Below are 26,323 nucleotides of genomic sequence, written 5' to 3'. Positions count from 1 at the left end.
TGGTCCCACTTTATATTAGGTGGCCTTAACTACTATGTACTTACATAAAAAAAGAAGTACAATGTACTTATTGTGTTCATATTGTATTGTAAAACACTTTTGCTGCTATTGAGGTGGGATAGGGGTAAGGTTAGGGAGAGGGTTGGAGGTATGGGTAAGTTTAATGGTGGGTTAAGGTGTAAAGTATGGGTCAACAGTGTAATTATAAATGTAATTACAGAAATTAAATACAGATGTAATTACATGTCGTTTTTTTTTTATATAAGTACAATGTAAAAACATGTATGTACACAATAAGTACATTGTACTAAAGTATTAATTAAAATGTAAGTACATAGTAGTTAAGGCCACTTAATATAAAGTGGGTCCAAAAACATAATAATAGTTCATCTAAATGGAACCAGAAGCCAAACCGGAAAATTTCTAAAAATGCCTACCTACTTATGAAGATCTGTACATTGTAATATATGTTGCATTTTGACATTGCTAACCTTTAAATTAAGTTGACAGTAAGTAATAAACAGTATTGAGCATTGAGTAGTTGAGTATTGTGCATTTGTCCTTACCACTATTTCTTAATAATTGTTTAATGATTTGAATGGAACCAGAATCAGAACCGGAATCGGAAAATTCCATTCCCAACCCTATTCCTGTCTATCTTGATATTGCTTGATATAAAACTTGATAATACTTTCATGCACATCATTTTCTATTTTATATTTAATTCTACAGTATACATCTTTTTATATTTTATTTGTATATTTTCATTGTTTACTTTTATTTCGTTGTTTCATACCTATATTTATGTATATTTTCATTTGTATTGTATTCTTTAATAATCACACTGTGCACCGAACCCCCAACTGCTCCCCGGGTGCTGCAGTATAAATGGCTGCCCACTGCTCAGGGTTTGTGTGTATTTACTGTTGTGTGTGTGCACTTTGGATGGGTTAAATGCAGAGCACAAATTCTGAATATGGGTCACCATACTTGGCTGTATGTCACCTCACTCACTCACTTATATATAATTGTGTATGTGACAAATATTGTTATAGTGGTTTTCCAGTGAACATATGTGCCTTCAAATGCATCCCATGTGTAATAATACTGGCTTTGTGTGGTCAGAGGTGAATAGGTGATGATATTTTCTGCTGCAGCTAATATTGATAGATGTGTCGAATAGTATCGCTGTGAACTGTGGAATGGAAAAAATGCAATGTATTCATGTGTATGCATGAATATTTTAAAAGAAAGATATGCTCACTGGTTGCCACCTAATGGTATAATGATTTAAACTATAAAATGAGTCCCTGAACAAATCCAAGAAGGATTCTATTCAGTGAATGGATTCAATTAAAAATTCAGTGAATTGAAATCATTACTGCTAACATTTTGACCATTTTTTATATCCTCCAAGCCCCAGCAAATAAAATTACATAAATATGAATGAATGAATGATATATATATATATATATATATATATTGCGATTATTGCCCATGCCACATATTATGTGATTTAGAAACACATTGAAAGTGTCATATGAAATGTAAAATTGTTTATTGGCTCTTTGTCAGATGTCAGATTTCTGACTAAGAACATAAACAGCATGGTTGTTATGACTTAAATGGTTAACACTTTACATAAACATTCATTAGTTAACACTATAACCATTTTAGTTAACATGAACTAAGAATGAACAAAACTTCTACAGCATTTATTAATTTAGTTCATGTTAATTTCAACATTTACTAATAATCAGGGGCGTAACCGTGCAGCATAACTTTTGTCTGTGCGATCAACACGCAGACATCAGTGCTTGTGCGGGTGACTTTAAGCACTCACAACCACTTACACAAAACACACGCGCCAAACACGTCTTGCTATGCACTCCGCCAAAGGAGTATGCTTCGAAAAGTTGTCACACACAACCTTGCGTGAGCCAGAGCAGAGCTTAAAACTTGAAGAATACTTGGTCCTTTAAGGAACTACAAGTCAAGCAAGTGCGTGGTTCAAATGGTGCAGCAGCATCAATGCAATGCCCTCATGACAAGACAAACCACTATTCAATAACTTCCATTGAGGAATGGGAATTACCTTCCTTCAGAATTTCAGTATCCCCTCAATCGGGCATCGACATGGCAATAATGAGCCTTGCCTGCACCAAGCTGAGGGGCTGTAATGAGGGGCTCAATTCCCTCAGCGAGAATGCGTACAGCAGGGCTCTGGACTATACAAGCGACAAAGCATCCACCCAAGTGAGTCTTTCCTATCCATAATCAAGAAAACAGCAGGCAGCACATATTTTCTGCAGACGCAAAAAGATCAACACCGGTTCTGCGTAACCTGATCCCAGATCTGCACCATTAGTGCAAACATCACTCCATGGGGGACTGCTGGTCTGCTGTAGAATTGCAGAAGGGTAAGAGAACAAATCCTCCCCTGCCAATTATGTATGACACCACATGTCGTATTTCTCATTCTGACTAACATGTTTGCCCTACTGGGCCAAGTGTCTCAGTACCAAGAGAATTACTCCAAAATGTTTATTTGATGTTCTTACAGTGCTGTCGACCGCTCTCCTCCTACAGTGTTCCTCATCCATTTTGTTAGTGATGCATTTGTTGTCACCACTACACGTGGTGTAACTCTGCCCTGGGAATTCCCTCTATTAACAGATTGGGGTTTCCCACAGGGGATCAGTGCCTGAACACACATCGGTGCTATCGACATATGTCTGACATATGTTTAGTTTATGGGGCTGTCACGTGATGAAGGAACGACTCAAACCCGAAGACTTGTCAGATAAGAGTTTAGATGAGCTAATCATAGGCTAAAGACCCAGGTAAATTGTGAATTAATCTTTTGTTTTTCTTATAGCATTATGGTTTTGTATTGTTTGTAATGTGATCAACATTTGCTTAGTAGTAGTAGACATGTTGGGGGGTGAAATGCTCGTTTTCACTCAATATCCTGTTAATCTTGAGTACCTATAGAGTAGTACTGCGTCCTTCATAACTCCAAAAAGTCTTTATTTTTATTATATTTATAAGAGAAAGATAGTCTGTACCGATTTTTCCCGGAAAAACACGAGCGCCTAGAGGCGTGACGTGTGGGCGGAGCTAAAGAATCACGAGCGCCAGTAGGCTTTTGTGTTGAGCACGTCTGGAAGCTGTGACACAGATCCAGAGGTTGAAATTTAACAAGAGCAGCATGAGCAAAGGCAGTATGCTATGTGGTATGTACTGAAACTGTATATGTTTGCTTAGCGGCTTTGGAAAATGACTAAGTTCCACTTTATGTCGTTTTTTTTTTTTTTTAAGCTGTACATGTGGAAAGTGCAGTTTGATGACAACGTCGCATGTTGTTTACTTGATGTGCTTACGTGCTGATAGCTAAGTTAACAACACAGAGATATTTGAAGCAGTTTTACTCACCGCATGTGGTTCCAACACACGATCGTGACCCTTTTTAGTTGGGACTGCATTATCCTTAAGAAATAAACGATGTGCAATCCGAAATGGAGGGAACAAACAAAAACACTTGCACAACTCCGTTGATGCTCTGTAAAAATAAACTCCATCCACTGGTCCCTTAATGCTGTTTCTCTTTTGGTAATCTGTGCAGGGTTGTCTTGCCCTGGCAACCAAAAACACACTTCTTTTGTGACTTTTCGCGACGCTCTCGCTCTGATCAGTGAAGTCTGTTGTGCTCTCAGTGCTGTGCAATACGGGAGCGCGCACTCTTCCGGCAGACGTGCCCTTAAGACCCATATAAGGAAATTCCGCTCCATCTAACGTCACACAGAGCCATACTCGAAAAAAACTTTCCGAAACTTGTGACAAACCGGAAGAGGTTTTTTTGGAACAAAAATACTCCTTAAAACGTACAACTTAATTTTTTTAACTTTGTCCATGTTTAGCATGGGAATCCAACTCTTTAACAGTGTAAAAAACTCAGTATGCATGAAATAGCATTCCTCCCCCCCCCCCCCTTTAGGGAAGTGACGTAACATTTTAATAAAATTTTGCTTATATGAACGAAATGACTTGAAAAAATATTTATTAATTTTGCTGAATGAGACTCAAAGGTCAGAGTCGGTTAAATTATCCAAACTTCAGATTACTACCTGTGCATGAGGCGTCGTCTTCTTCTTGCTTGCTTTACAGTGGATCGCAGTCTTATAAGGTTATTACCGCCACCTATCTCTCAAATGGACGATTGACACTCTTTCTACAATCTCGAAGGAAGTCGACCGGAAGTTGAAGTCGGCCGCGTGCTGCCATCTTGTAGCAGAACTTCACTTGCGTTAGCCTCCCATTGACTCCCATTCATTTTGGCGAATAATTTTACATCTGAGGTGTTTAAAGAATCCATTTGTCCATTATTTATTTCTAAAGATACACGACAATATTTCACGAGTTCACCCTTACATCTAATCTGAAGGCAAATAGTAGGCATATTTTGGCGTGCTGTCCTGGGGGAGGGGTCCGGGCCCGGAGCATAGCCCGAACCCAAATAACTCCCCCTATCCCTAATTTGGGATAAATAGATTAGAAGTGAGGAGTTGGGGTGGAGGAGGGTTGCCGAAAAACTGTCGTGGGACAGGAGGTAGGAAGACTGGATATATATATACGCTTGCGTGCTATTTAAGATGATTAGCTAAACGAGATGAACCTGTGCCAAATTGGATGATTATCTGATCGTGCTTCTCCCGAACTTTGTTAATAAAACCACATTTCACGAGTTCACCCTTACATCTAATCTGAAGGCAAATAGTAGGCATATTTTGGCGTGCTGTCCTGGGGGAGGGGTCCGGGCCCGGAGCATAGCCCGAACCCAAATAACTCCCCAAAAGAAGCTTAAAGACATAGGACAGCAGCCAGAGAGCTAAAATTTAGTCGCCCCCCAAAATATGCGTGTTGGGAAGAAAATGCAGAGCGACCGGGAGAGCCCGTGCAGTGTTCGACGAGAGCTGCAGCTCGCAACGTCTTACCAGCGAGCCCTCCGTGCCGCTTATGGGAGGAGCACGATGCCTGATATCAAGAAATGAGGGACTCTTGCTGCCTCCGAAGGGAGCTGCGGCTCTGCTGCACCGGAAGGGAGAGTCCCTCTTGCGGCTGAGTACGAGGCGCAGTTTGTTGCATCTGATGGAGGGCTCTCACTGCGACTGAAGGGAGCCAGCGACTGTATCCCATCGGGAGGGAGATCCCTGGCCGCCATAGAGTATGCAACATAACTCGGACGGGGGGTTCACACTGCGACCGAAGGGAGCCGTGGGTCTGCTGCACCAGAAGGGAGAGCCCCGTCAGATGCTGAATAGGCAATGAGATTCGAGCCGCGGTTTGGCGCGTCGGATGAAGGGCTCCTAATGCAACCGAAGGGAGCCAGCGGCTGTACCCCATCGGGAGGGAGATCCCTAGCCATCGTTGAGCATGCAACATAACTCAGATGGGGGGTTCACACTGCAACCGAAGGGAGCTGTGGGTCTGCTGCACCGGAAGAGGAGCCCTAGTCCGATGCTGAGAAGGCAAAGAGACGCGACTGTTGGAGGGACTCCCGCTGCATCCGAAGGGAGCTGCGGCTCTGCTGCTCTCTTTTTTTTTTTTGCCTCTGAGGGTTCTCCCAGCCTCCGTAGGGGGTTCGCAACTCTGCAGCAGGAGTGCTGCCCCGGAGGGGAGAGGGGCTGCCCCCTTGCGATGCGAGGCATGGCTTGATGCGTCTGATGGAGGGCTCTCACTGCGACCGAAGGGAGCCAGCAGCTCTTTTCCCCCGGGAGGGAGAACGCTGTCCGCCCTTGAGCATGCAACATAACTCAGATGGGGTCTGCTGCACCGGAAGGGAGAGCCCCATCAGATGCAGAATAGGCAAGAAGATTCGAGATTTTGATGCATCGGATGGAGGGCTCCTGCTGCGACCGAAGGGAGCCAGCGGCTGTGTTCCCCCGGGAGGGAGATCCCGGTCCGCCATTGAGCATGCAACATAACTCAGACGGGGGGGTTCACCCTGCGACCGAAGGGAGCCGTGGGTCTGCTGCACCGGTAGGGGAGCCCCGTCCGATACGGAGTAGGCAAGAAAACGCGACTGATGGAGGGACTCTCGCTGCGTCCGAAGGGAGCTGCGGCTCTGCTGCACCGGAAGGGAGAGTCCCCCTTGCGACTGTATACGAGGCTTAATTTGATGCATCGGATGGAGGGCTGTCACAACGACCGAAGGGGGCCTGTGGCTCTGCTGCACCGGGAGGGATAACCCCGTCTGCCGCTGAGCGCGCAGCGCAACTCAATGACAGATGAAAGGCTCACACTGCGACCGAAGGGAGCCACTGCCCAGCTGCACCGGAAGGGAGAGCCCTGTCCGATGCTGAAATAGGCAAGGAGATTGTAACGATGGCTGGAGGGCCCTTACTTTGGCCGAAGAAACGATAACTGAGAGGCTTCTATTATTCAAGTACACAACATGATTTAAGGAGGAATATTTTTTTTTTTTTTTTTTTTTTTTTTTAATGTCTGATGAGCAACAACCGAGGGCATCTATCGGATTATGTGAGAGGCCCCTTTTGAGCTGCTTAAGTTTAGGGCTGAAACGATTCCTCGAGTAACGCGATTACAAAAAATGATGTAGGCAAATTCCTCTGCTTCGAAGCCTCTTTTAATTTATTCTAAATCTCACGTCAGGTTCTTTCGCAATGATTTATTGTATTTTTTAAAATGTGACAACGCTTTTTTTTTTTGTTGTTGGCGGAAGGAGACAAGCGCTGCGTCCGAAAATCACGTACTGCAAGGAGTCAGCAGTGTTTTGATATGAGGACGTAAAGAGAACGTTGTGGCATGTGTCCATTGCAAGATAGAGCTAGCATACCACAACTAGGGCCCTACAATTTCCGCGATGCAGAAAACGTGGAGGGGATCGCGGAATCCAGTCACAAAAACGGAATTTACAGTTGAACGCGGAATGGCAAAGAACTTGCCAATTATTATTATTATTATTATTTATTTTATTATTCTTATTTTTTTTTTTATTTTGTTTTTTGGATGAATGAATCAAAATAGGTAATTGCACTTACATCCAATTCACGAATTAATATCTCTAAATATTAAGCCGGAACAGTATTTAAATGTAAATCCTGCATGTTCTGTGTGTCTCTGTTAATGAATAGAGCAGGAGCGCGACTTCCTTTATCACACACACACTGAAGCGCGCGTTACGCTCACGGTAATTTCTGCGTCTGCGGTCTCACTAAATAAGGACTTGAACAACATCTCCAGAACTGCTCTGACAGTCAGTTCATGAGCATTTGACCATTTGATTTAAGTAAAACTAGCATCACATCACATACACAGAACTGAAAAGGTACGTCAACCCGACTAAATAAAAGTCCGGGGTCCTGACATTTTATCCTACCCATCAGATTTACTGTGCATGCGCACATCAGTATAATTAAGCAAAAACACATTTTATTTTATTACTCGATTAATCGATGGTTTCTTTTTTTTTTTTTTTTTTTTTTTTTTTTTTAAGAATACTTGATTACTAATATTTTTAAACCAGAGTCGTTGATGAAAGGAGGGTCCATCGTGAATTTAGATTGGGCGTTCCGGAGTTAGACAAAAGCGAGCCTGATGAGGTTGAATTGGAGAATGGACATAACATATATATTTTTATTTATTTATTTATTTATTTGTTTTTTTTTTTGAGGCTCTTGCGGCAGCGAGAATTGCGGCAGTAGGGAAGGATGGAAAGGGCTCCTGCGGGAGCAGACACTGCTATGGCAGTGGTGAAATATAGGTAGGGGCTCCTGCGGGAGCAGACACTGCTGCGGCAGTGGTGAAATATAGGTAGAGGCTCCTGCGGGAGCAGACACTGCTGCGGCAGTGGTGAAATATAGGTAGAGGCTCCTGCGGAAGCGGAGACTGCTGCGGCAGTGGTGAAATATAGGTAGAGGCTCCTGCGGGAGAAGACACTGCTGCGGCAGTGGTGAAATATAGGTAGAGGCTCCTGCGGGAGCAGACACTGCTGCGGCAGTGGTGAAATATAGGTAGAGGCTCCTGCGGGAGCAGACACTGCTGCGGCAGTGGTGAAATATAGGTAGAGGCTCCTGCGGGAGCAGACACTGCTGCGGCAGTGGTGAAATATAGGTAGAGGCTCCTGCGGGAGAAGACACTGCTGCGGCAGTGGTGAAATATAGGTAGAGGCTCCTGCGGGAGCAGACACTGCTGCGGCAGTGGTGAAATATAGGTAGAGGCTCCTGCGGAAGCGGAGACTGCTGCGGCAGTGAGGAAAAAACAGAAAAGGCTCCTGCAGGAGCGGACAATACTGCAGCGGTGGGGAGATATAGAGAAGGCTCCTGCGGGAGCGGACAATGCTGCGGCGGTGGGGAGATACGGAGAAAGCTCCTGCGGAAGGATGGCTGAAGTGAGGATTGACCATTACAGATAGATAGGGCATGTTAGGAGAGTTAGCTATGGTAGATTAGGAGTTTTAGTGAAAGGGGATGAGCTGGCGTTAGAGGGGTTGGCTGAAGAGGGTTCGAGATAGATATATAAATAAATAAAATAATCGGCCTGACCAATAATAGGTCTTGGTACCCTCTGCCTTCTGGCAAATCTGGAGCTGGAGGCCACTGAACAGAAAAATGGTTAGTAGCATGAGGGAGCGGAAGAGTTGAGGGCGCGTTTACGAATGGAGGCGGCCTCACGTTTGCTTCAGCTGCTGTAGCTGTGGGTCGTGGGAAGGGGCTGGGGTGTGTGATGTCTTGAAGAACCTGTGTAGCCTGAACTGCTAGCAGAAGTAACAGGATGGAAATACTGAGATGTGCAGGCCCGTGTTGCAAGTAAAAGTAGCTTCATGCTTGCTTTGGCTGCTGTAGTTGTTGGCTGATTTGACAATTGCTCAAACCTTGTCTGAATTAATACAGTCCTGTTGGAAAAGCATCTTTTCCTCTTGTTTTGGCCTTCGGGCCCTTTTAAACAGCCTCCGGAGCAGATAAATTTGGGATGCTGTTTTCCTGTTGTAGTATGGACTGTGAAAATAGAGGCTTTGAAACAATGTAGCATGTTTAGTTTTATAAACCATTGTACCAATAGACATGTCTATAGCAGTAACGTTAATTGCAGTAATTCAAATTCAAGCCGTTTCTAAAGACATTTACTTTGCATGCTTTTCATATAACAGTCCTAAAAAGACGATAGAAAATTTACTCACACTTGTTGTTCTGCAGCCAAACACGAGGCAGTAGCGTGAAAAATTCTGAATAATCATGCCAGTAAATGGTGAAATATGTCCCTAAATAATTGATCCTGCCGGAATAATTGCATGAAACTTATGTCTGTATCATCTCAGTGAGGTTTAAACATGCACAGTAAAGCAAATGTAATGTCTTTAGACATTTCGGTGTGGATGACAACTCTGCAAAAAGCCTTTGCTTCGTGGTTAAAAAGTGGCATCGTCATCGGACAGAGTTAAGTCATAACGCCGTTTAACAAATTTGGGGGGCTTCATAAGCGCATTCTATATATAACGTCTATTTAAATTGTTCAGATGAGCAAATCACAAGGTTTTCTTGCATGATTAGCATTTTAATTGTTTGGTCAGACGGTTCATATATTGATCTATATATTCACGTTCATAAATCGGGGATTAAACGTGGAATTTATCTTTTGTATGCTAAATATGTAAACAATGTGCACAGTACCTATAACTGCGCTTTACATTTTGCAAGATTGACATGCTAAATGGCTAACTGACCCGGTTTACTCTCATCAATTTTGTTAAGATAAGATATGTACCAGTTCATTGCGTTTACGAACGACATGTATCCGTTTAATCAACTCGACATGTATACTGGTTTAGTCCTTTCGTTCACGAATGAGAGCTCTCGATCTCTGAGACTCATATGAAACTCGCTCATTGTGGATGACAACTCTGAAAAATTCTTCATGAATGAGTGTAAACTGAGAACGATTCGTTCGCCTAGAAGATTCATTCAAAAAAACGATTCTTTCACGAACGACATGCCACTACAACAACGCACGGTCTTCGCCGCTAGTGGAGGCAGCATCGAACTGCGCCACGGCTGAAAAAGCGAGAGAGGTTTACTGCGCTGAGAACTGGAGCACGGCTGCGATCCAGCATTATAAGAGAGCCCGGTCCTGGTGAGAAAATCGTGTTGTCGAGTGAGGCGAGCTCAAGGATTTGCACGAGCTTTTGGCCACAACGTGTGGCTTGGCGAGAAGAGCAGCTGACGCGATGACGCTTGTTGGTGTTCGGCGGATAGATATCTTCGTCGGAAGGAAGATTGGGCCAGTGATAAGATGACGGACAGAGCGAACCGAATGCTGACAAACGGTCTATGCCGAAAAACTGTCCTGCCGAAAAACTGTCGTGGGACAGGAGGTAGGAAGACTGGATATATATACGCTTGCGTGCTATTTAAGATGATTAGCTAAACGAGATGAACCTGTGCCAAATTGGATGATTATCTGATCGTGCTTCTCCCGAACTTTGTTAATAAAACCACATATAAAGGGCTCCATTACCTTCTATGTTACATTATGGCCCCGTAGAAACAGTTTTTGTAAAAATAGGCTAACGATTGCGTCATAACCACTCGACTCTCTGTCGCATTACTGTACAGACAGGAGGAGAAGCTCGCAGGTAATTAACTTAATATGGCGTACTGGCGTTACATTTTAAAATACTATACAAAATAATTAATCAGAATACTCACTCCTGCTCACTCATGTCAAAGAACTCCCCGCGCACGCACAGCTACTAGAAGATTTACATCTGTCAGACAGGTTGCTGACGTCATCAAGCTTAGTTTGAGGCTGCGCGTCAGAAACGGAAGTGCTAAAAATAGCTAAAAATGGGCTTCACTTGTCTCGCTGTGTCCATTTCTTTTACTGTCTATGATAACAATACTGAAACACCTCTGTACACACGAAATATCCGACTAATAAACCAGCGATTACGATAGTAAGCTTGGTATGAGATTTTCTTGAAATCTGTTTTTTTTTTTATTTACGTTGTACAATACAAATTGTTCCAAGAAGATTAAAAAAAAAAACATGATGACAGAATTTTCATTTTTGGGTGAATTATCACTTAAACCAATTTAAATTCGCTATAGCTTTAACTCATTTAAATTCACTCATTTGTAAAGTGAGTGTATCAATGAAATATCATCATAATGCATGTTAACTGAACTTTTTTTTAAATTCTTTTAAGGCCGGCACTAATTAGTGCTGTACTTGAATCACAAGACAAGCCAGAATCCACATGTCCTGGTGCTTGGTGACAAGGAAAACTCATCTAAAGTTTTTATTATTTTAAACAGGGAGGCGATGGAACAGGAGACAAGCAGTCGATCTGTGTTTCAAACTTTTCTTTGTAAATTACATCTACTACCTAAAGCCCTCTGCTCCCATTTGAGAGTTTTTGGAACACACAGTCTTTAGTAGTTTCTTCTTCACAGTGTCTTCTCCTTAAAAAAAATTTGTATTTAGTAATCAGTAAAAAAACGTTTTTCTTGATCAGTAGGTCCAGCAGCTAGTATATATTTTTTATTATTATTACTTGATTTTATGATATTTTTTCTTTATTATTATTATATATTATGTTCATTTTATTTGAAAGTCGTAATATTTGCCAAGTGTGGTAACCCATACTCAGAAATGGTGCTCTGCATTTAACCCATCCAAGTGCTTAAACACAACAGTGAGAAGTGAACACACACCCAGAGCAGTGGGCAGTTATAGATCCAGCGTCCAGAGAGCAACTGGGGGTGCTTGCTCAGGGGTACTTCAGTCATGAGTATTGAGGGTGGTAGAGAGCACTGTTTATTCACTCCCTCCACTTACAACTCCTGCCAGCACCGAGACTCAAACTGGTGACATTCGGGTTACAGGTCCAACTCTTTAACCATTAGGCCACAGCTGTGAACTGTATTTGCACATTTGTATGTTTTGATATGAATATGAATTGACACATTTGTACATCTTGAAAATGTCAGTTGTATTTTTACACATTCTTGTACATTTAAATAAAATATTTTGAAATATATTTGTAAATGTGTTATTTGCATATTAAAATAAAATCTGTAATTTACAACAAAGTAGTTTCAAAATATGGTTGTATTAAGTAATTTTTAATAAAAATACTGATGTTAAATAATATAAATAATTAACTCAACTGTTGGGTAACTTTTAACCCAACAGGATTTTAACCCAATGGATTACAGGTTGGGTTATTTTTAACCCAACATTTTTTAGTGTGATATACTGTTCAGTTTCTTGTACAGACCAATCGTGTATGTTCCTTTTTTTTTTATATATATATATGCTTTAGCCGTGATTCCCATCCACTTGCATTATATGACTAAAAGACTGCAACGGTTTGAGTAAAATATCTCAGTTTGTGTCCTACTGAAGAAACAAAATCACCTACATCTTTGGGTGTCCTGGGGGTAAGCAGATAAACATCACATTTTTGGGGCGAACTATCCCTTTAAGACCAACTCAACTACTGGAGGCTATATACTGCATACCTGTACTAGATAGATGGATGGATGGATGGATGGATGGATATATTTCTTATAAAGGAAACTACTATTCATGTAGCTGAAATAAATGATTCACCTCATTCAGTGTAGAATTTTAGTGATAATGAAATGCTACAACACAATATATGAAAACCTGCACTATGATTACTGTAATTACTTCTCAACAAAGGTAACTGCTTTACAATACTGCTTTAAAATAATTACTTAACATCAATGCACAAAATGTAATTTACCTTTAGTATTCCTATACACCAGAACTATCAATTACTTACTCCAAACGCCCACCTAAACACTTACAATGGGCAAAAACAGCTGTCTAGGCAAACAACAAAAAGCAGCACAGTGAATAACAAAAGGAAACAGCCCTTAAGCAGAAATTATCTTTATGTGGCAAAAGTTTGACCATGCTTCTCATCTCCATCTACTCCTGCTGCTACTCCGCGGTTACTGACTACTCCATAAGTTATAATGGTATATCTACACTTTACTTTTGAACTTAGATTATATGTATATCTATAATGATTGAATAACTTCTAATGCATGTAACATTTGGAGTGCTTGTAAGTGTATTTGCAAAAAAAAAAAAAAACACTCTTATAAGATCCCACTGACTAACATTAGAGCAGAAGGTTCTCACAGAAGCCCAGGTAGACACAAACATCAGGAAGAACCACCTTTCTTTATTGGCATGGAGAGACAATCATGCAGCTTTTACACCACAGAAAAAGGTGTCTAATTCATAGGAATCCCATAGCCAAATAAATGCATCTTCACTGATACATTGCAAGAACAATATTGATGCCCAAAATATGAAAGCAGATGTGGCAAAGCATGCAGTATGAGGTTTGTATAGAGGTCAAACGTTATTTGAAATGTGAACTGCCATTTATCACACAAAAACACAAATGAACACATACAACCAGAATGCTGAACATTTGTAAAGGCATAGTTCACCCAAATATTTAATGTGTTCTCTTTCTCAAGTCTTTCCAAACCTATATGATGTTATTCTTTTCCAGTTTATTTCCCTCGCAAATCAAATAACAGCACTGAAAATATTCCCCTCCGATTTGATTTGTATTACATTAAGAACTGCCAATGCATGGAAAAAACAGCAGTATGAACATTTGTCAAATATACAGCCTACCAAAATACAGATAAATGACTGAATTAAACTTTTTGGCTGAACTATCCCTTTAGGCCCAGCACACAAGGTATGGTTTAGAAATGGTTAGTGAGCTCCACAGCATTACAGGGATTAAATCACACACACATCACAGGGACAGAGCAGTAACCAGAGGCAGGAGCTGGCTCAGCTCAGACTCGATGTGGGCAGTTCTGTGGACAGGGTTTCCACGCAGGTCCAGACGGGTCAGTTTGGTGCAGGACGCCAATAATTCAAGATCAGACAGCTTACAGATTTCTAAAAGATGCGTTAAGAAATCCCTTTTTAATGTTTGTCACAGTAACACAAACAATCAGATAAGACATACTGCAATACAGTGAATTAAACATTCTCAACAGGTAAAGTAAATATAAATACATTATTAAAAGTGTATTAATTGCAATTGCAACTTTAATTACAATGTAATAATACAAATACTTTATTTAGTTTTTTTGATATATAAAATAATAAACTAAATGATAATGTGTGTTAACACTATTTAAAATTAAAATTTAGGCCTATTATTAAATACAAATACAATTATTTTATAGTAAACTTAAAAAATAAAATGTTAATATTTACTACTACTTTCTTTGTATGACTCTATAAGAATAATTGTTTTATATATTCCATAATTGTAAGTCGCTTTGGATAAAAGCATCTAAAAAAATATAGAAAAATAAAAGCGTTTTCATCATTTTCAAACTTAAAATCAGCAGGCTTTAATTTTGGCGAGTTGCCGGCAAGTTTAAGTGCTTCCGGATTTAGCGCTGCTTCTGATTAAAGAGATTCAGTGAGTGAATGTCACAGTTTTGCATTGTGATTTTGAACGGCATGGGATAGCCTAGATTTATGCTCTCAGTTTGAATAGAAATCTTATATATTTACTTAAAATGTATAGCATGCCCGTACAGAAATGTGCTGTCAGAACTTATTTACACAGAGCATGCGGACCACTTATGTGCACCCCTGATAATAATATAGTAATATAACTAACAAAATTAATAGCAATCAATTCAGAACATATTTGCAAAACCATATATAAACACCATTTGGGGAAATAAAGGGTCTGAAAAAGACATTTGACCAGAAATAATGTCTTACAGATAAAAAAATAAAAATAATAATAATAATAATAATAATAATAATAATAATAAAAAAAGCATGCTTCAGACACTGGCTCTGACACCAGAAAAGCAGTTTATCATCAAACATTTGGATTGTTTGGAGAAAAGGATACGATTGTTCCTCAGAGAAACTTCTTCTAGTTTAGGCAGATGATACAGTCCCTCCAGACTTTCAATGGCGTTATCATCGGCCTCCAGCACCTGTGTGTGTTAAGAGAGGTGTTAAACAACAACATATGAAGCATCCTTCATCATATACATCACTGCTTCCAGTGTGATCACTCAAAAGAAAGACTGGGTAGCTGTAAGTTGGGAAAGAAGAATCCGTTCACCTCGAGGCACTGAAGCATGGCAAACTGAGGCGGCAGCCGCAGCAGCTGATTGGAGGAGAGGTTGATGTGAGTCACGAAGAGAAGCTGATCAAGGTGACACAGGGTCGTCAGGTTCTGTTGAACCAATGAAACACAAAGAAAGAAGTCTAACTGGAAGATATTTCAAGCTAATCTTTCATTTCAAGGACTGTAACATTGATTGAGAAGAATAGAAGAGGCCTCCACTCTTCAAAACAGCTCAAGAGAAACTCGCTGAAAACTGAACAACATCATACAATAACAACCACAACATAGCTTTCCATTACAGTCACAGAAAATTATGACAATGAAAATTGTTACAATTTGATTTCTTTATGCGTGTGAAAAGATGAACATAAATCATCCACATCTCTTATGACAGATTTCATTGCTGCTTACATCATGAAATGATGCAGAGAGTTTTAACTACAGTTTAAACTACTGTGATAACTAGTTATTTTTTGTGCTTAACACTTGGTTATGAATGATGACTAAATGAGTACAAATATTTTTAACAGGATGTCACACTTAAATTGTGCTCTATTAAGTGAATGAAATGCCTGACAAAAATTTAGGGAGTGAAGCAACTATAATCTCTCACATGCCAATGCTTGAGTATGACTATTGTACATTACTCATGTTTCTGTCATTGCACTCATATGCAACATCAGTTTCTTCACACGGGTGAAGGTATTTAAACAGATGACACCACACTCATCAACCTCATCAAGGACAGTGACGAGTCTGCTTACAGACAGGAGGTTAAAGATCTGGCTGACTGGGGCAGTCTTAACAACCTGGAGCTCAACATGCTCAAAACAGTGGAGATCATTGTGGACTTCAGGAAAACCCTACCTGCACTCCCCCACTCACCATCATGGACAGCACTGTGACTGCAGTGGAGTCATTCAGATTCCTGGGAACCACTATCTCTTAGGACTTGATGTGGGACATTCACATCGACTCTATTAAGAAAAATGTCCAGCAGAGGCTGCATTTCCTTTGCTGCCTGAGGAAGTTCAACTTGCCACAGGAGCTGCTCACACAGTTATACTCGCCTGTCATTGAGTCTGTCCGGTGTTCATCCATAATTGTTCAGTAACCAAATCAGACATCAAGAGACTACAATGGACAATCAGGACTGCTGGGAGGCTCATTGGTGCCCCCCCTGCCCACCCTTCAAGATCTCAACACCTCCAGAGTGAGGGAAAGGGCTGGTAAAATCACTCTGGACCCCTCACATCCAGCACACTCCCTCTTTGAACTGTCGCTACACAGCACTGACCACCAGAACAGCCAGACACAAGAACAGCATTTCCCCAAGGCCATACTCAACCTAAACAATACATAACACATCTCGGGACTGCACATCTGTAAATAACTTGTCAAACTTTTTCATCTGTAAATAGCACATATTTCCTGCTGGTTTATTCTGCAACCAACCGACCCCCTTATTGACTTTTGTTAAAATACTGGCAGATCTGAAAGAAGCTGGTTTAACTGTAGCACAGCCTTACATTAAAGTAGTTATGACATTTAAAAAAAAAAAGTTAAATTGTTACTTTGTTGACATTAAGACCAGTAACATGCATTGAGGGGAAAAAAGTTCATTTGTGATTTTAAAGCTGGTTTAATTACCTTATTAACTGCAAATATTGAAACTTTTCAACTGTAAAAAGTCCTGTCTGAATGTAGTGAGAACATAAAAAAAAAAAAAAAAAAACATTGGATAGCAATTCAAAAGTGAAAAAGTGTCATTAGGACTTGACATTGAAAAAAAAGATCAAATAATCATAAGTATAGTTAAGAAAATAATACAATTATGATACCTTTTTCCAGACCAGGGTTGGGCTCTCTCACCTTATTTGACAAGCTAAACACTCGCACCTCTGCATACTCCATCTTCAGAATGGTGTTTTCAATCAGAAACTTGCTGCACAGGTCACTGTAGTAGGAAGAGCGCATCGGGTCCACTTCCTGTGAGAGACAGAGAAAGAGAAGAAGAACAATTATACCGCCTTCTTTTGAGAGGTGTTTACAGAGCCAAACATTACCATTACATACTGAGAGGTTAGTGATTTGAACAGTGTTCAACTGGCGTTGTATAATCTATCACTGACATTAATGACACATTATTAGAGTATAACTCAAGTCCTGAGAAGCCATTTCCTGTTTTCAAGACCCTGATATTGAGCTCTACTATGAATATGATCTGACTGGTATTTCCTGCTGCCAGAGCATCTCTCATAGTTGAGGTTGTGACAGAAGCTTCTCACTTTAAGGGCTTGAAAATGTGTCAGAGTCTCTTTCTCATGGCCTAGAGGATCCAGAGCTCTCATGAGGAGTATGATTGTCAGCAGACACCCTGAAACACACAGTTTCTTTTGTCAAAGATAAGGCAGCGAATACAAATGCAATGTAAAGTATGCCTGTACAAAACACCCATTTAAAAGCACACTGAAACACACTTACATTTGTTCTGCGGTTCGAGCTCCAGCAGCTGATTGCAGGACTGAAGCTCTGCCTGTAACACTGAACTCTTCTCAACTGACAGCTCACTCCTGCCACACACACACACACACACACACACAATTAATCTAAGTTCTGGTAATAAATTAGTCAACACAATCAAACACTGGAAGACATTACTCTCCTCATCATGTTTGACATGTGAAAAACTGTGTTGCAAACAACTGTCAAACTAATTATTAAATCTGATAAGATTTATGTCAATATAAAATACTATACACATATAAACTTTATGATATTCTAAAGCATTTATGCGTAGACATATGACAGGAGGCTTTAACATATCAAAATAAATTTGATATGTTTTAATGTTGAATTTTAATATTTAATGTACTATTTGCATAAAATATTTGAATTTACATATAGCTGATATCATGTTTTACTTTATCGTATCTGTTTATAACACTGTTGGATTCAAAAATACTTCTTTCTTAGACATTAATATTATTATTTTTTATTTTTATTTTTTAAGTTTGGGGTCTGAAAGATTTCTTTTTTTTTAATGTATTTATTTAATGAAAAATACAGTAAAAATGGTAATATTGCAAAATATTATTACAATTTTAAAGAACTGTTTTCTACTAAAGAGGATTAAGGTCAAGTAATAATAATAATAAACAAACAAAAATTATCTCAAGATTCAAGTTATTATAATACAAGACTAAACCCATTAAATTTCAATAAATAAAAAAATTCTAAATGTTAGGAATAAACTCATTAAATTATGAGAATAATGCCGCTGTATCTCGAGAAAAAACATGTTAAATGTTGAGAAAAAAAGTCTAAACAGAATGTTGAGAATAAACTCATTAAATTACGAGAATAAAGCTGAAATTAAAAGCTGAGAATAAACCCACTGGTGTCATGTTCATGTTCTCTTGGACAGTTTTAGTCAGTGTCTGCAGAGGCACAGGCCATAACTTACTCTCCTTTTTTTTTCAACACTAATCACATCGGACACGGGGTAACAATGGTGATTATATTTACAAAATAAATAATTTATAAAACAGTGATTCTATTTACACTATGTAAACGTAGGAGATCTTTGCAGTTTTTCACTTTTTATTAATGTAATGCATCTTTGCAAAGTAAAAGGTCCCGAACTTTAAAATGGTAGTGTGTTAATTCGGTTAAAATTCACGGACAGGTGCGTGTTGACAATAAAATGGCTTAAAATAATTGTTTGCTGCATATGCACTGTATTGATCTTAAGAATCAATCTCTTCATCTTCATATTTTAGAGATGAATGGTTTAGTGATTGTGTCAAAAGAAGTAAAAACTAACATTCTTCACATGATCACACAAACGGACACACGGCAGTACCTGAAGAGCTCCTGATCCGTGGCAGAGTCTCTGCACCAGCTTTCAGCACAGCCTAAAACACGACAGAGGTGTTTACACTTGCTCTCTCTGCCCAACTTCATCCTCCTCTTTTCATTAAACAGAAAATGCTCCTCAGCTGTATTTTCCTGCAAACACTCCACCGCACGCACATGTCAGTGTGACGCTCACCTGTGTAGAGAGCACAGTCTCTGTGTGTGTGTTTCTCTGTCCAGTGGATGGTCAGGTTGTGTTCATTACTTATATCACTGATGGAGCCGGGAGGAAGATCACACAGCTGACAGAGACAGCTAAAGATCTTGTGTGCGAGTGGATGAATACATAAACTACACATGTTATATGCTTTACAAAGCTCATTATATAAAAAAAGAGCCTTTGAGACATTCAGCTAAATGTCTTCTTTTATGTTTCATGGAAGGAAGAAAGTCTCACAGGTTTAAAGGCATAGTTCCCCCAAAAATTAACATTTGCTGAAAGAAGAAGAGTTTGTTTCTTCATCAGATTTGGAGAAATATAGCATTGCATCAGTGTCTCATCAATGGATCCTCTGCAGTGAATGGGTGCCGTCAGAATGAGAGTCAAACAGCTGATAAAAACATTACAATGATCCACAATTAATGTCCATCAATTATTACATTTTCTTAATGTCTTAAGTGAAAAGCTGTGTTTGTAAGAAACAAATCCATCATTAAGATGTCAGTATTGTCATGTGTCAAGTTTTTAACTTCCAACCGGCTCAACATATTAAAATATTACAACAGTTCTAAACAAATATGTGGATTTTGATGAGAGAGGACAACAGGAGATGGACATATGAACTCGCATTTCGGTCACAAGTGATGGTTTAAAGTTCAAATGTTTTGATGAATGTGTTTCTTTCAAACACACAGCTTTTCACGTCACAAGTCTTTAACTGATGGACTGGAGTGGTGTGGTTTACTTGTGGATTATTGTGATGTTTTTATCAGCTGTTTGACTCTCATTCTGACGGCACCCATTCACTGCAGAGCATCTATTGGTGAGACACAGATGCAATGCTACATTTCTCCAAATCTGATGTGGAAACAAACTCTTCTACATTTTGAACGGTCTTACTTTAAGTGATTTTGTTTTTTTTTATTTTTGGATGAACTACTTTAAAAAGAAACACATTTTTGATATGTTTTAAACGGGGGTGAAGGTGTTTGGAGAGGCTGAAGTGAAGGATACCCAGACGGGACTGTGACGGAGACGTGGATGGGTGCTTCTCCACTCCACCTGCTGAGGCTGACCGTCCAACACCAACATCAGACCCTCTGACTGAGCCTGAGAGAGAGAGACAGATGGATTAGATGTATATTTTGCCTCTGTAAATCTAAAACCATATTCTATTTTATTTTATTTCTAACTTATACACTCACATACACTAATTCACTTTGCACTACATGGTTAATACTTTTTATATATTTGTATTATTACTATTATCCTTTTTCTTTCTGTCAATACATACCGTAATTCCTCAAATAAAAACCGGTAGTCAAATAAGCACCTGGTCTCTTATAGTGGCCGGGGGCGTGGTCAACACGGACAAATAAAAGGCAGGTCTTAAATAAAGGCCGGGGGATTTGTGCAGCAGAGCCAGATGAACATACACACACACTGCCGGGGCGTTTCTCATTCTTGAGTCAAGAACTGGTTGCATCGGTTTTCAGATCACCAGTACACTGAACCCAGAACCGTTTCTGTCGGAGACGTCCGATTCGAGAACCGAGGAGCTGATGATACTGTAATTCAGCATAAAGCAGACCTACACTGAGCGTCTGAACCGAACTGATTCTTTTGGTTATTGATTCTGAACTGATTCTGTGCTAGTGTTATGATCTCTGTCCACTTGAACGCTATCGTTATTTAAAACAATTACTTATCAAACAGTTGGAATTCGAAATAAAGGCCTGCATCTAATAAAAGCCTGCTTCAAATAAAAGCCTGTTACCTTCTGCAGTTCAGGTAAATAAAGGCCCCGGCTTTTATTTGAGGAATTACGGTATGTGCACTCTGAGAGAGAAAGAGAGAGAGAGAGAGATCCAGATAGAGATATAAAGAGAGAGAGAGAGAGAGAGAGAGAGAGAGAGAGACTCATTCAGTCGTACTGAGGTTAAACAGTGCAGCTGAACTTCTCAGGATTCACTTACATGAACAGGTTTGGAGAAGGCGACAGACACCCTCTCTCCCTCCCGGCTGACATACACACAGCTGATCATCTCCTCTCGCTCCGCTACACACACACACACACACACACAGCATGGGGTGAGCAGAAGTGTCTTCACAAATGCACAGTAATTCTAAACACACACACACACACCTCTGCCCAGCAGCCAGCGGTAGTAGAACCAGGCGCTCTGGTCGTTGGGGTCGGTGAAGAAGGCATTATGCGCCAGCTCATATTCTAGAGAAATAAACACAGAGGATCAATACAAGTCAGAAATTTAAATATGTTTGATAACAGCATAGCATCCTTAGATGCTTGATTTAGAGTTTAAAAAACTGCAGTTACGCCGCAGGATGGAATATAAACTAAAGCACGATCTCGAGTGTCTTACTGCTTCCACTGCATGAAACTCTAAATGAGCTCTTGTACCTTTAAGAAGCTGCTCCTCACAGACTCTGTGTGAGTGAGCCTGAGGCGAGGTGGTGGGGGAGGGGCTTGTGTTGGGGGCGGAGTCAGGGGCAGGCTGTGGGTGGAGCTGAGGGAGCAGCGTGCTCCTGTAATGCCAGCTGGAGTAGTTGGAGAAATTGGAGCCGATCAGACGGTCAGTGAACTGCAGCTCCTGCTCGACAGAAACACCAGACTCCTTCACCACCACGCGCCGGTAATCCCAGCAGTGGACTGAGGAAAGAAACAGAGCAACTACACATCAGAGAAAGATCAATCTAAAAAACCTCCATTCTCATATCGGTCTTGTCCAGTCCAGGACTGTCTCACAGTTGCGCTCGTCCAGGCTGAGGCAGCGGTCGCAGAGGCCGAGCTCTCGAGTCCAGTCAGGCTGGGACAGGCGCGTGTTTACCCAGGTGCGGTGGTGCCAGCAGCCGTAAGATTTGGGGTTCACTTTCAGACAGGCCTCGATGAAGTGCAGCTCCGACTCATACAGCTTCTGCACCTCGTCCTTCTCTCTAGAGGATGCAGAGAGAAACATACCACTGTCTTTACAATGCTCTCTAATATCACGTTCGGTTAGTTTTTATGCCAATTTACATCATTATCTTTATAAAAAAATAAAAATAAAAAAAAACTTAAAAAAAAAAAAAAAAAAACATTAAAAAAAGCTTTGAATATTTCAGAGACCAGTCAGAAATATTTAAACCAGAAAAACATTTTATATAATTTCTGCCTTTAAGTTGAAACACTCATTTTCATCAGAAAAACTAAATGGATTTACAAATTAATACAGACATAAAACATAAATATGGTTCTGTACAAAGTATAAAAAATACGGTATAAATATTGTCAATCATTTTATTATATAAGTAAAATATTTCAAGATTTAGAATAAAACAAAAAAGCCCTGGGCAGAAAAAAAAAAATATATAAATTCATTTTGTATTTAGGGCATGTGTGATTTGCATTACATTGCATTGCATAGCATATTATACTATCCTATCCTATCCTATCCTATACTATACTATACTATACTATACTATACTATACTATACTATAGTATAATATAATATAATATAATATAATATAATATAATACACAGAATCCCTGGGCAGAATGACTTAAAATAAAGCTAATTTCAAATCTTTTTTGTTTTATAATAATACATTTTAAGTAGAACAAAAAAAAAAGGATTATGCATTTAATAAATGTGTGATTTGCATATTTTACATAAAATATTAGTCACTAATCATATTATATTATATTAAATTAAATTAAATTTGTGTTCCTGTGGCTCAAATGGTCGAGCATTGTGTTAGCAGCACAAGGTTGTGGGTTCGATTCCCAGGGAACACGTGTTAGGTAAAAACTGTTAGCCTGAATGCACTAAGTCACTTTGGAAAAAAGCATCTGCTAAATGCATGAATTTAATTTAATTCATATTATATTGGCAAAATAAATAAAATAATAATAATAATAATAATAATAATAATAATAATCAGTAGCTGAAAAACCTGAAAGTATTCATTCATTTGAAGTGAATGTCAGTATGTATCAGAAATATTTAAAGAGACAGTACACTGACTTTTTTAGCTGAGCTGACCATTGAGAGACTTACAAGTGAAAAAGAGGTGAGAGAATGAAAGAAATATGTGGCTTCGTGTAAACATGTCTCAGCATATTAAAACGACTCCTTGGTTATCTTAGTTTTCCTATATTCACCACACATTATTTCTTCAACAGAACCCTGCAGATGCTGTAGGTCTGTGTAATGTCTCGATGTGTCAGATGTGTGTGGTCTCTCACCGTGAGGTCTCCAGCTGTAAGAGCACCTCTCTCCTGTAGTTCCACAGTGAGGCGAAGTCTGGGTTTGAGGACAGGAGCTGTCGGGTCAGCTGTAGAGCCTCCTCGTCATGCTCCCCAGCGCTCCTCTGACACACACACACACACACACAGAAACTATTACACACTTCAGCTCCACACCTGACCTCACTCAACTCACAATACAACAAACCTTTTTCAGGACGGCATCGCGAGCAGTCACAAACGCTTTCAGCTTCTCCTCTTTCTCCTTCCTCTTCTCCTCCTCCTGCTGCGCGGTGGACTTTACCTTCACACGTCCGTGCTGACAAAACACAGAACGAGACAGATGTGTAGCATACAGACAGCAGACCAGAGGAAACAGCAGAGTACTGTGACAGAAATAACAACTCACCATCATTCACCACTTGATCAAGCAGATCTAAAATAGAAAAACAGTACAGATTCATTGTTAATGATGTGATGAATAAAGTGATACTGTGCATGTGCTTGAGTGAAGCTCTAGATTGTTTAAAGATGTAAAGACACACACGCACACGCACGAGCATTTATATTTATCATTTAGCAGACGCTTTTATCCAAAGCGACTTACAAATGAGAACAATAGAAGCAGTCAGGTCAACAAGAGAACAACAACAGTATACAAGTGCCATGACAAGTCTCAGTTAGTCTAGTATAGAGCGCATAGCCAGGGTTTTTTATTTTTTGAATAAATGAAAAGACAAGTAAAGAAGGAGAGGGAAAATTGCTAGTATTAGTTGATTAAGTGCTGGCAAAAAAAGAGGAGTTTTAAGATGTTTTTGAAAATGAGTAAAGACTAAACTGTACGAATTGAGATTGGGAGGTCAGTCCACCAGCTGGGCACAGTCCATGAAAAGGTCGAACACACACACACACACACACACACACACACACACACACACATATATATATATATATATATATATATATATATATATATATATATATATATTTCTCATATGTAATTTCTATGAGAGTATGGGTATGATCCACCCAAGAGACAGTGAATAAAGACGTAATCTATACCCTGAGCACACACCTCATATCATGTAAATCGGAGTACTAGATAAGTGCGGCGCTGTAACGTTAAACACGTCTGGATGATTGATCTGTCACACTGACTGAGGCACAGTCGAAGATGCTTCACAACACACGTTAAAATAAGCCTTACCTGAGCTTCGAAATTAACATCACATCTATTAAACAGCCTTATATGACAAATAGTGTTATTGTTTTACCTCAGTCTTTGACTTTAGGATGCGCTGGAAGTGTAACAAATGCCAGTTGTACTACAAACTACTCTTCCGTCGCTTCAAAAACACGTCACCGTTACGTCCACTAGCGCCCTCTGCGTGGCCGCCTATGACATTTGTTTTACTACTATTAAAATATCCATTTAATAATATTTATATATAACTATAAATATGAATCTGTTATTTATATTAATACTTCTTTATTTCTCTCTCTCTCTCCATGTATATATTTTGTTTGTCCTAAATGTATCCCCTGTTTCATTTGTATATTTAATACATGTAGCCCCTGATTTCATTTGTAACAACGTAATAATAATAGTAATATATTTATAATAATAATAATAATAATAATAATAATAATTTAAAAAAAAAAAATCTGCTTGACCATTAGTACTGGGAAACAAAGACTGCACCATGAAAAAGATTATATTTTACACACACACACACATTTACATTTATCTGACACTTTTATCCAAAGCGACTTACAATTGCTACATATGTCAGAGGTCGCACGACTCTGGAGCAACTAGGGCTTAAATGTCTTACTCAGGGACACATTGGTGTCTCACAGTGGATTCGAACCCAGGTCTCTCACACCAAAGGCATGGGTCTTATCCACTATGCCCACACCACCCCATACACACACAAACACAGCTGTGCTCAAAATTATATATATATATATATATATATATATATATATATATATATATATTTAAAAAAAAAAAAGAAATTGGTAAATATGATTGAAGAAGGCTGTGAAAATAAGTCTGCCTTGTTTATCCATTTGATATTTTATTAATTCATTAATTCATTTTTTTTAAACACTGTATATATTGGATATAAATATATACAGGAATGTAAATATGAGGAACACAAAGGCCAAATTCCCTTAATCATCCATCACAATGAGTAAAATTAATGAATAAAGTTCTGATGTGCAACAACATATTATTGAACTTCACAAAATAGAGAGTGTCCGTATGAAAAGAGCTAAAGCATTGAAAATTCCTATTTCCAACATCAAAGTTATATATATATATATATATATATATATATATATATATATATATATATATATATATATATATATATATATATATATATAAGAATAAACTTCTTTGATCATATTTACCAAGGGTATAAATAATATTGAGCACAACTGTATATTACATTTAATCATTTAAAAGCTTTTATCCTAAGTGACTTACGAAACAAACCAACAAATGAGCAATAAAAGTGTTGTGACAAATCACAGATAGTCTAACGCAAATAGACAAAAAGAAAACAAGTTCGAGAGAACTTAAAAGGATTAATGCTAGAGTTGGAAGGTCATTTTTTAAATAAATCAAAATAAAACAAGCAGATATAATATGACTAATAGGAACTTCTCTTTTTTTAAATACAAAGAAAACAAGTAGTTCAAATAGAAATAAAATGGAGAGTGCAGCCTGGACAGAACTAGAGCTTGAGTTCTGTAGTGTGTTCTGATAGAAAGGGCCTGATCTTCTTAACGTTGTATAAAA

At 39.2% G+C, this 26,323-nt stretch overlaps 1 protein-coding gene and 1 long non-coding RNA gene across 4 annotated transcripts; one reads left to right on the top strand and one right to left on the bottom strand.

Annotated features, from left to right (window-relative positions):
- Positions 1-7,685: 7,685 nt before the first annotated feature.
- LOC127945101 (uncharacterized) lies at positions 7,686-8,725 on the top strand. Of its 2 annotated transcripts, none has more exons than XR_008150512.1 (3): positions 7,686-7,783; positions 7,834-7,883; positions 7,984-8,725. It is a non-coding gene; the product is annotated as an uncharacterized LOC127945101 (long non-coding RNA). The 2 variants fall into 2 exon arrangements; XR_008150511.1 differs by having other exon boundaries at positions 7,934-8,725.
- Positions 8,726-13,217: 4,492 nt separating this feature from the next.
- Positions 13,218-24,886, bottom strand: LOC127945085 (geranylgeranyl transferase type-2 subunit alpha). 2 transcript variants are annotated; one of them, XM_052541651.1, is made up of 17 exons: positions 24,786-24,886; positions 23,921-23,947; positions 23,720-23,830; positions 23,512-23,636; positions 22,033-22,220; positions 21,688-21,936; positions 21,412-21,495; positions 21,242-21,324; positions 20,280-20,375; positions 19,242-19,347; positions 19,053-19,104; positions 17,672-17,760; positions 17,476-17,564; positions 17,060-17,176; positions 15,182-15,295; positions 14,963-15,050; positions 13,218-13,980 (listed from the first exon to the last, which is right to left on the bottom strand). In XM_052541651.1, the coding sequence occupies exons 2-17, from the start codon at positions 23,924-23,926 to the stop codon at positions 13,832-13,834; spliced, it is 1,746 nt and encodes a 581-aa protein (XP_052397611.1). In that variant the 5' UTR covers positions 23,927-23,947; positions 24,786-24,886; the 3' UTR covers positions 13,218-13,831. The 2 variants fall into 2 exon arrangements, with proteins under 2 accessions (XP_052397611.1, XP_052397612.1); XM_052541652.1 differs by lacking the exon at positions 24,786-24,886 and adding an exon at positions 24,587-24,689.
- Positions 24,887-26,323: the final 1,437 nt, after the last annotated feature.

The sequence above is a fragment of the Carassius gibelio genome, chromosome A23 (genome assembly GCF_023724105.1).
Source record: "Carassius gibelio isolate Cgi1373 ecotype wild population from Czech Republic chromosome A23, carGib1.2-hapl.c, whole genome shotgun sequence".
Taxonomy (NCBI): Eukaryota; Metazoa; Chordata; class Actinopteri; order Cypriniformes; family Cyprinidae; genus Carassius; species Carassius gibelio.
Note: the sequence above shows the minus strand (reverse complement) of the source record. Positions and strands in the feature narration are given on the sequence as shown.

What these genes read in the sequence shown, in the direction of transcription:
- LOC127945085 (XM_052541651.1), bottom strand. An exon ending in GCTCGAACCGCAGAACAAAT is followed by an intron (nt 17,565 to 17,671) that starts GTAAGTGTGTTT and finishes TGTGTGTTTCAG; the next exon opens with GGTGTCTGCTGACAATCATA. An exon ending in TGTTTAGCTTGTCAAATAAG is followed by an intron (nt 15,296 to 17,059) that starts GTGAGAGAGCCC and finishes TTGGTTCAACAG; the next exon opens with AACCTGACGACCCTGTGTCA.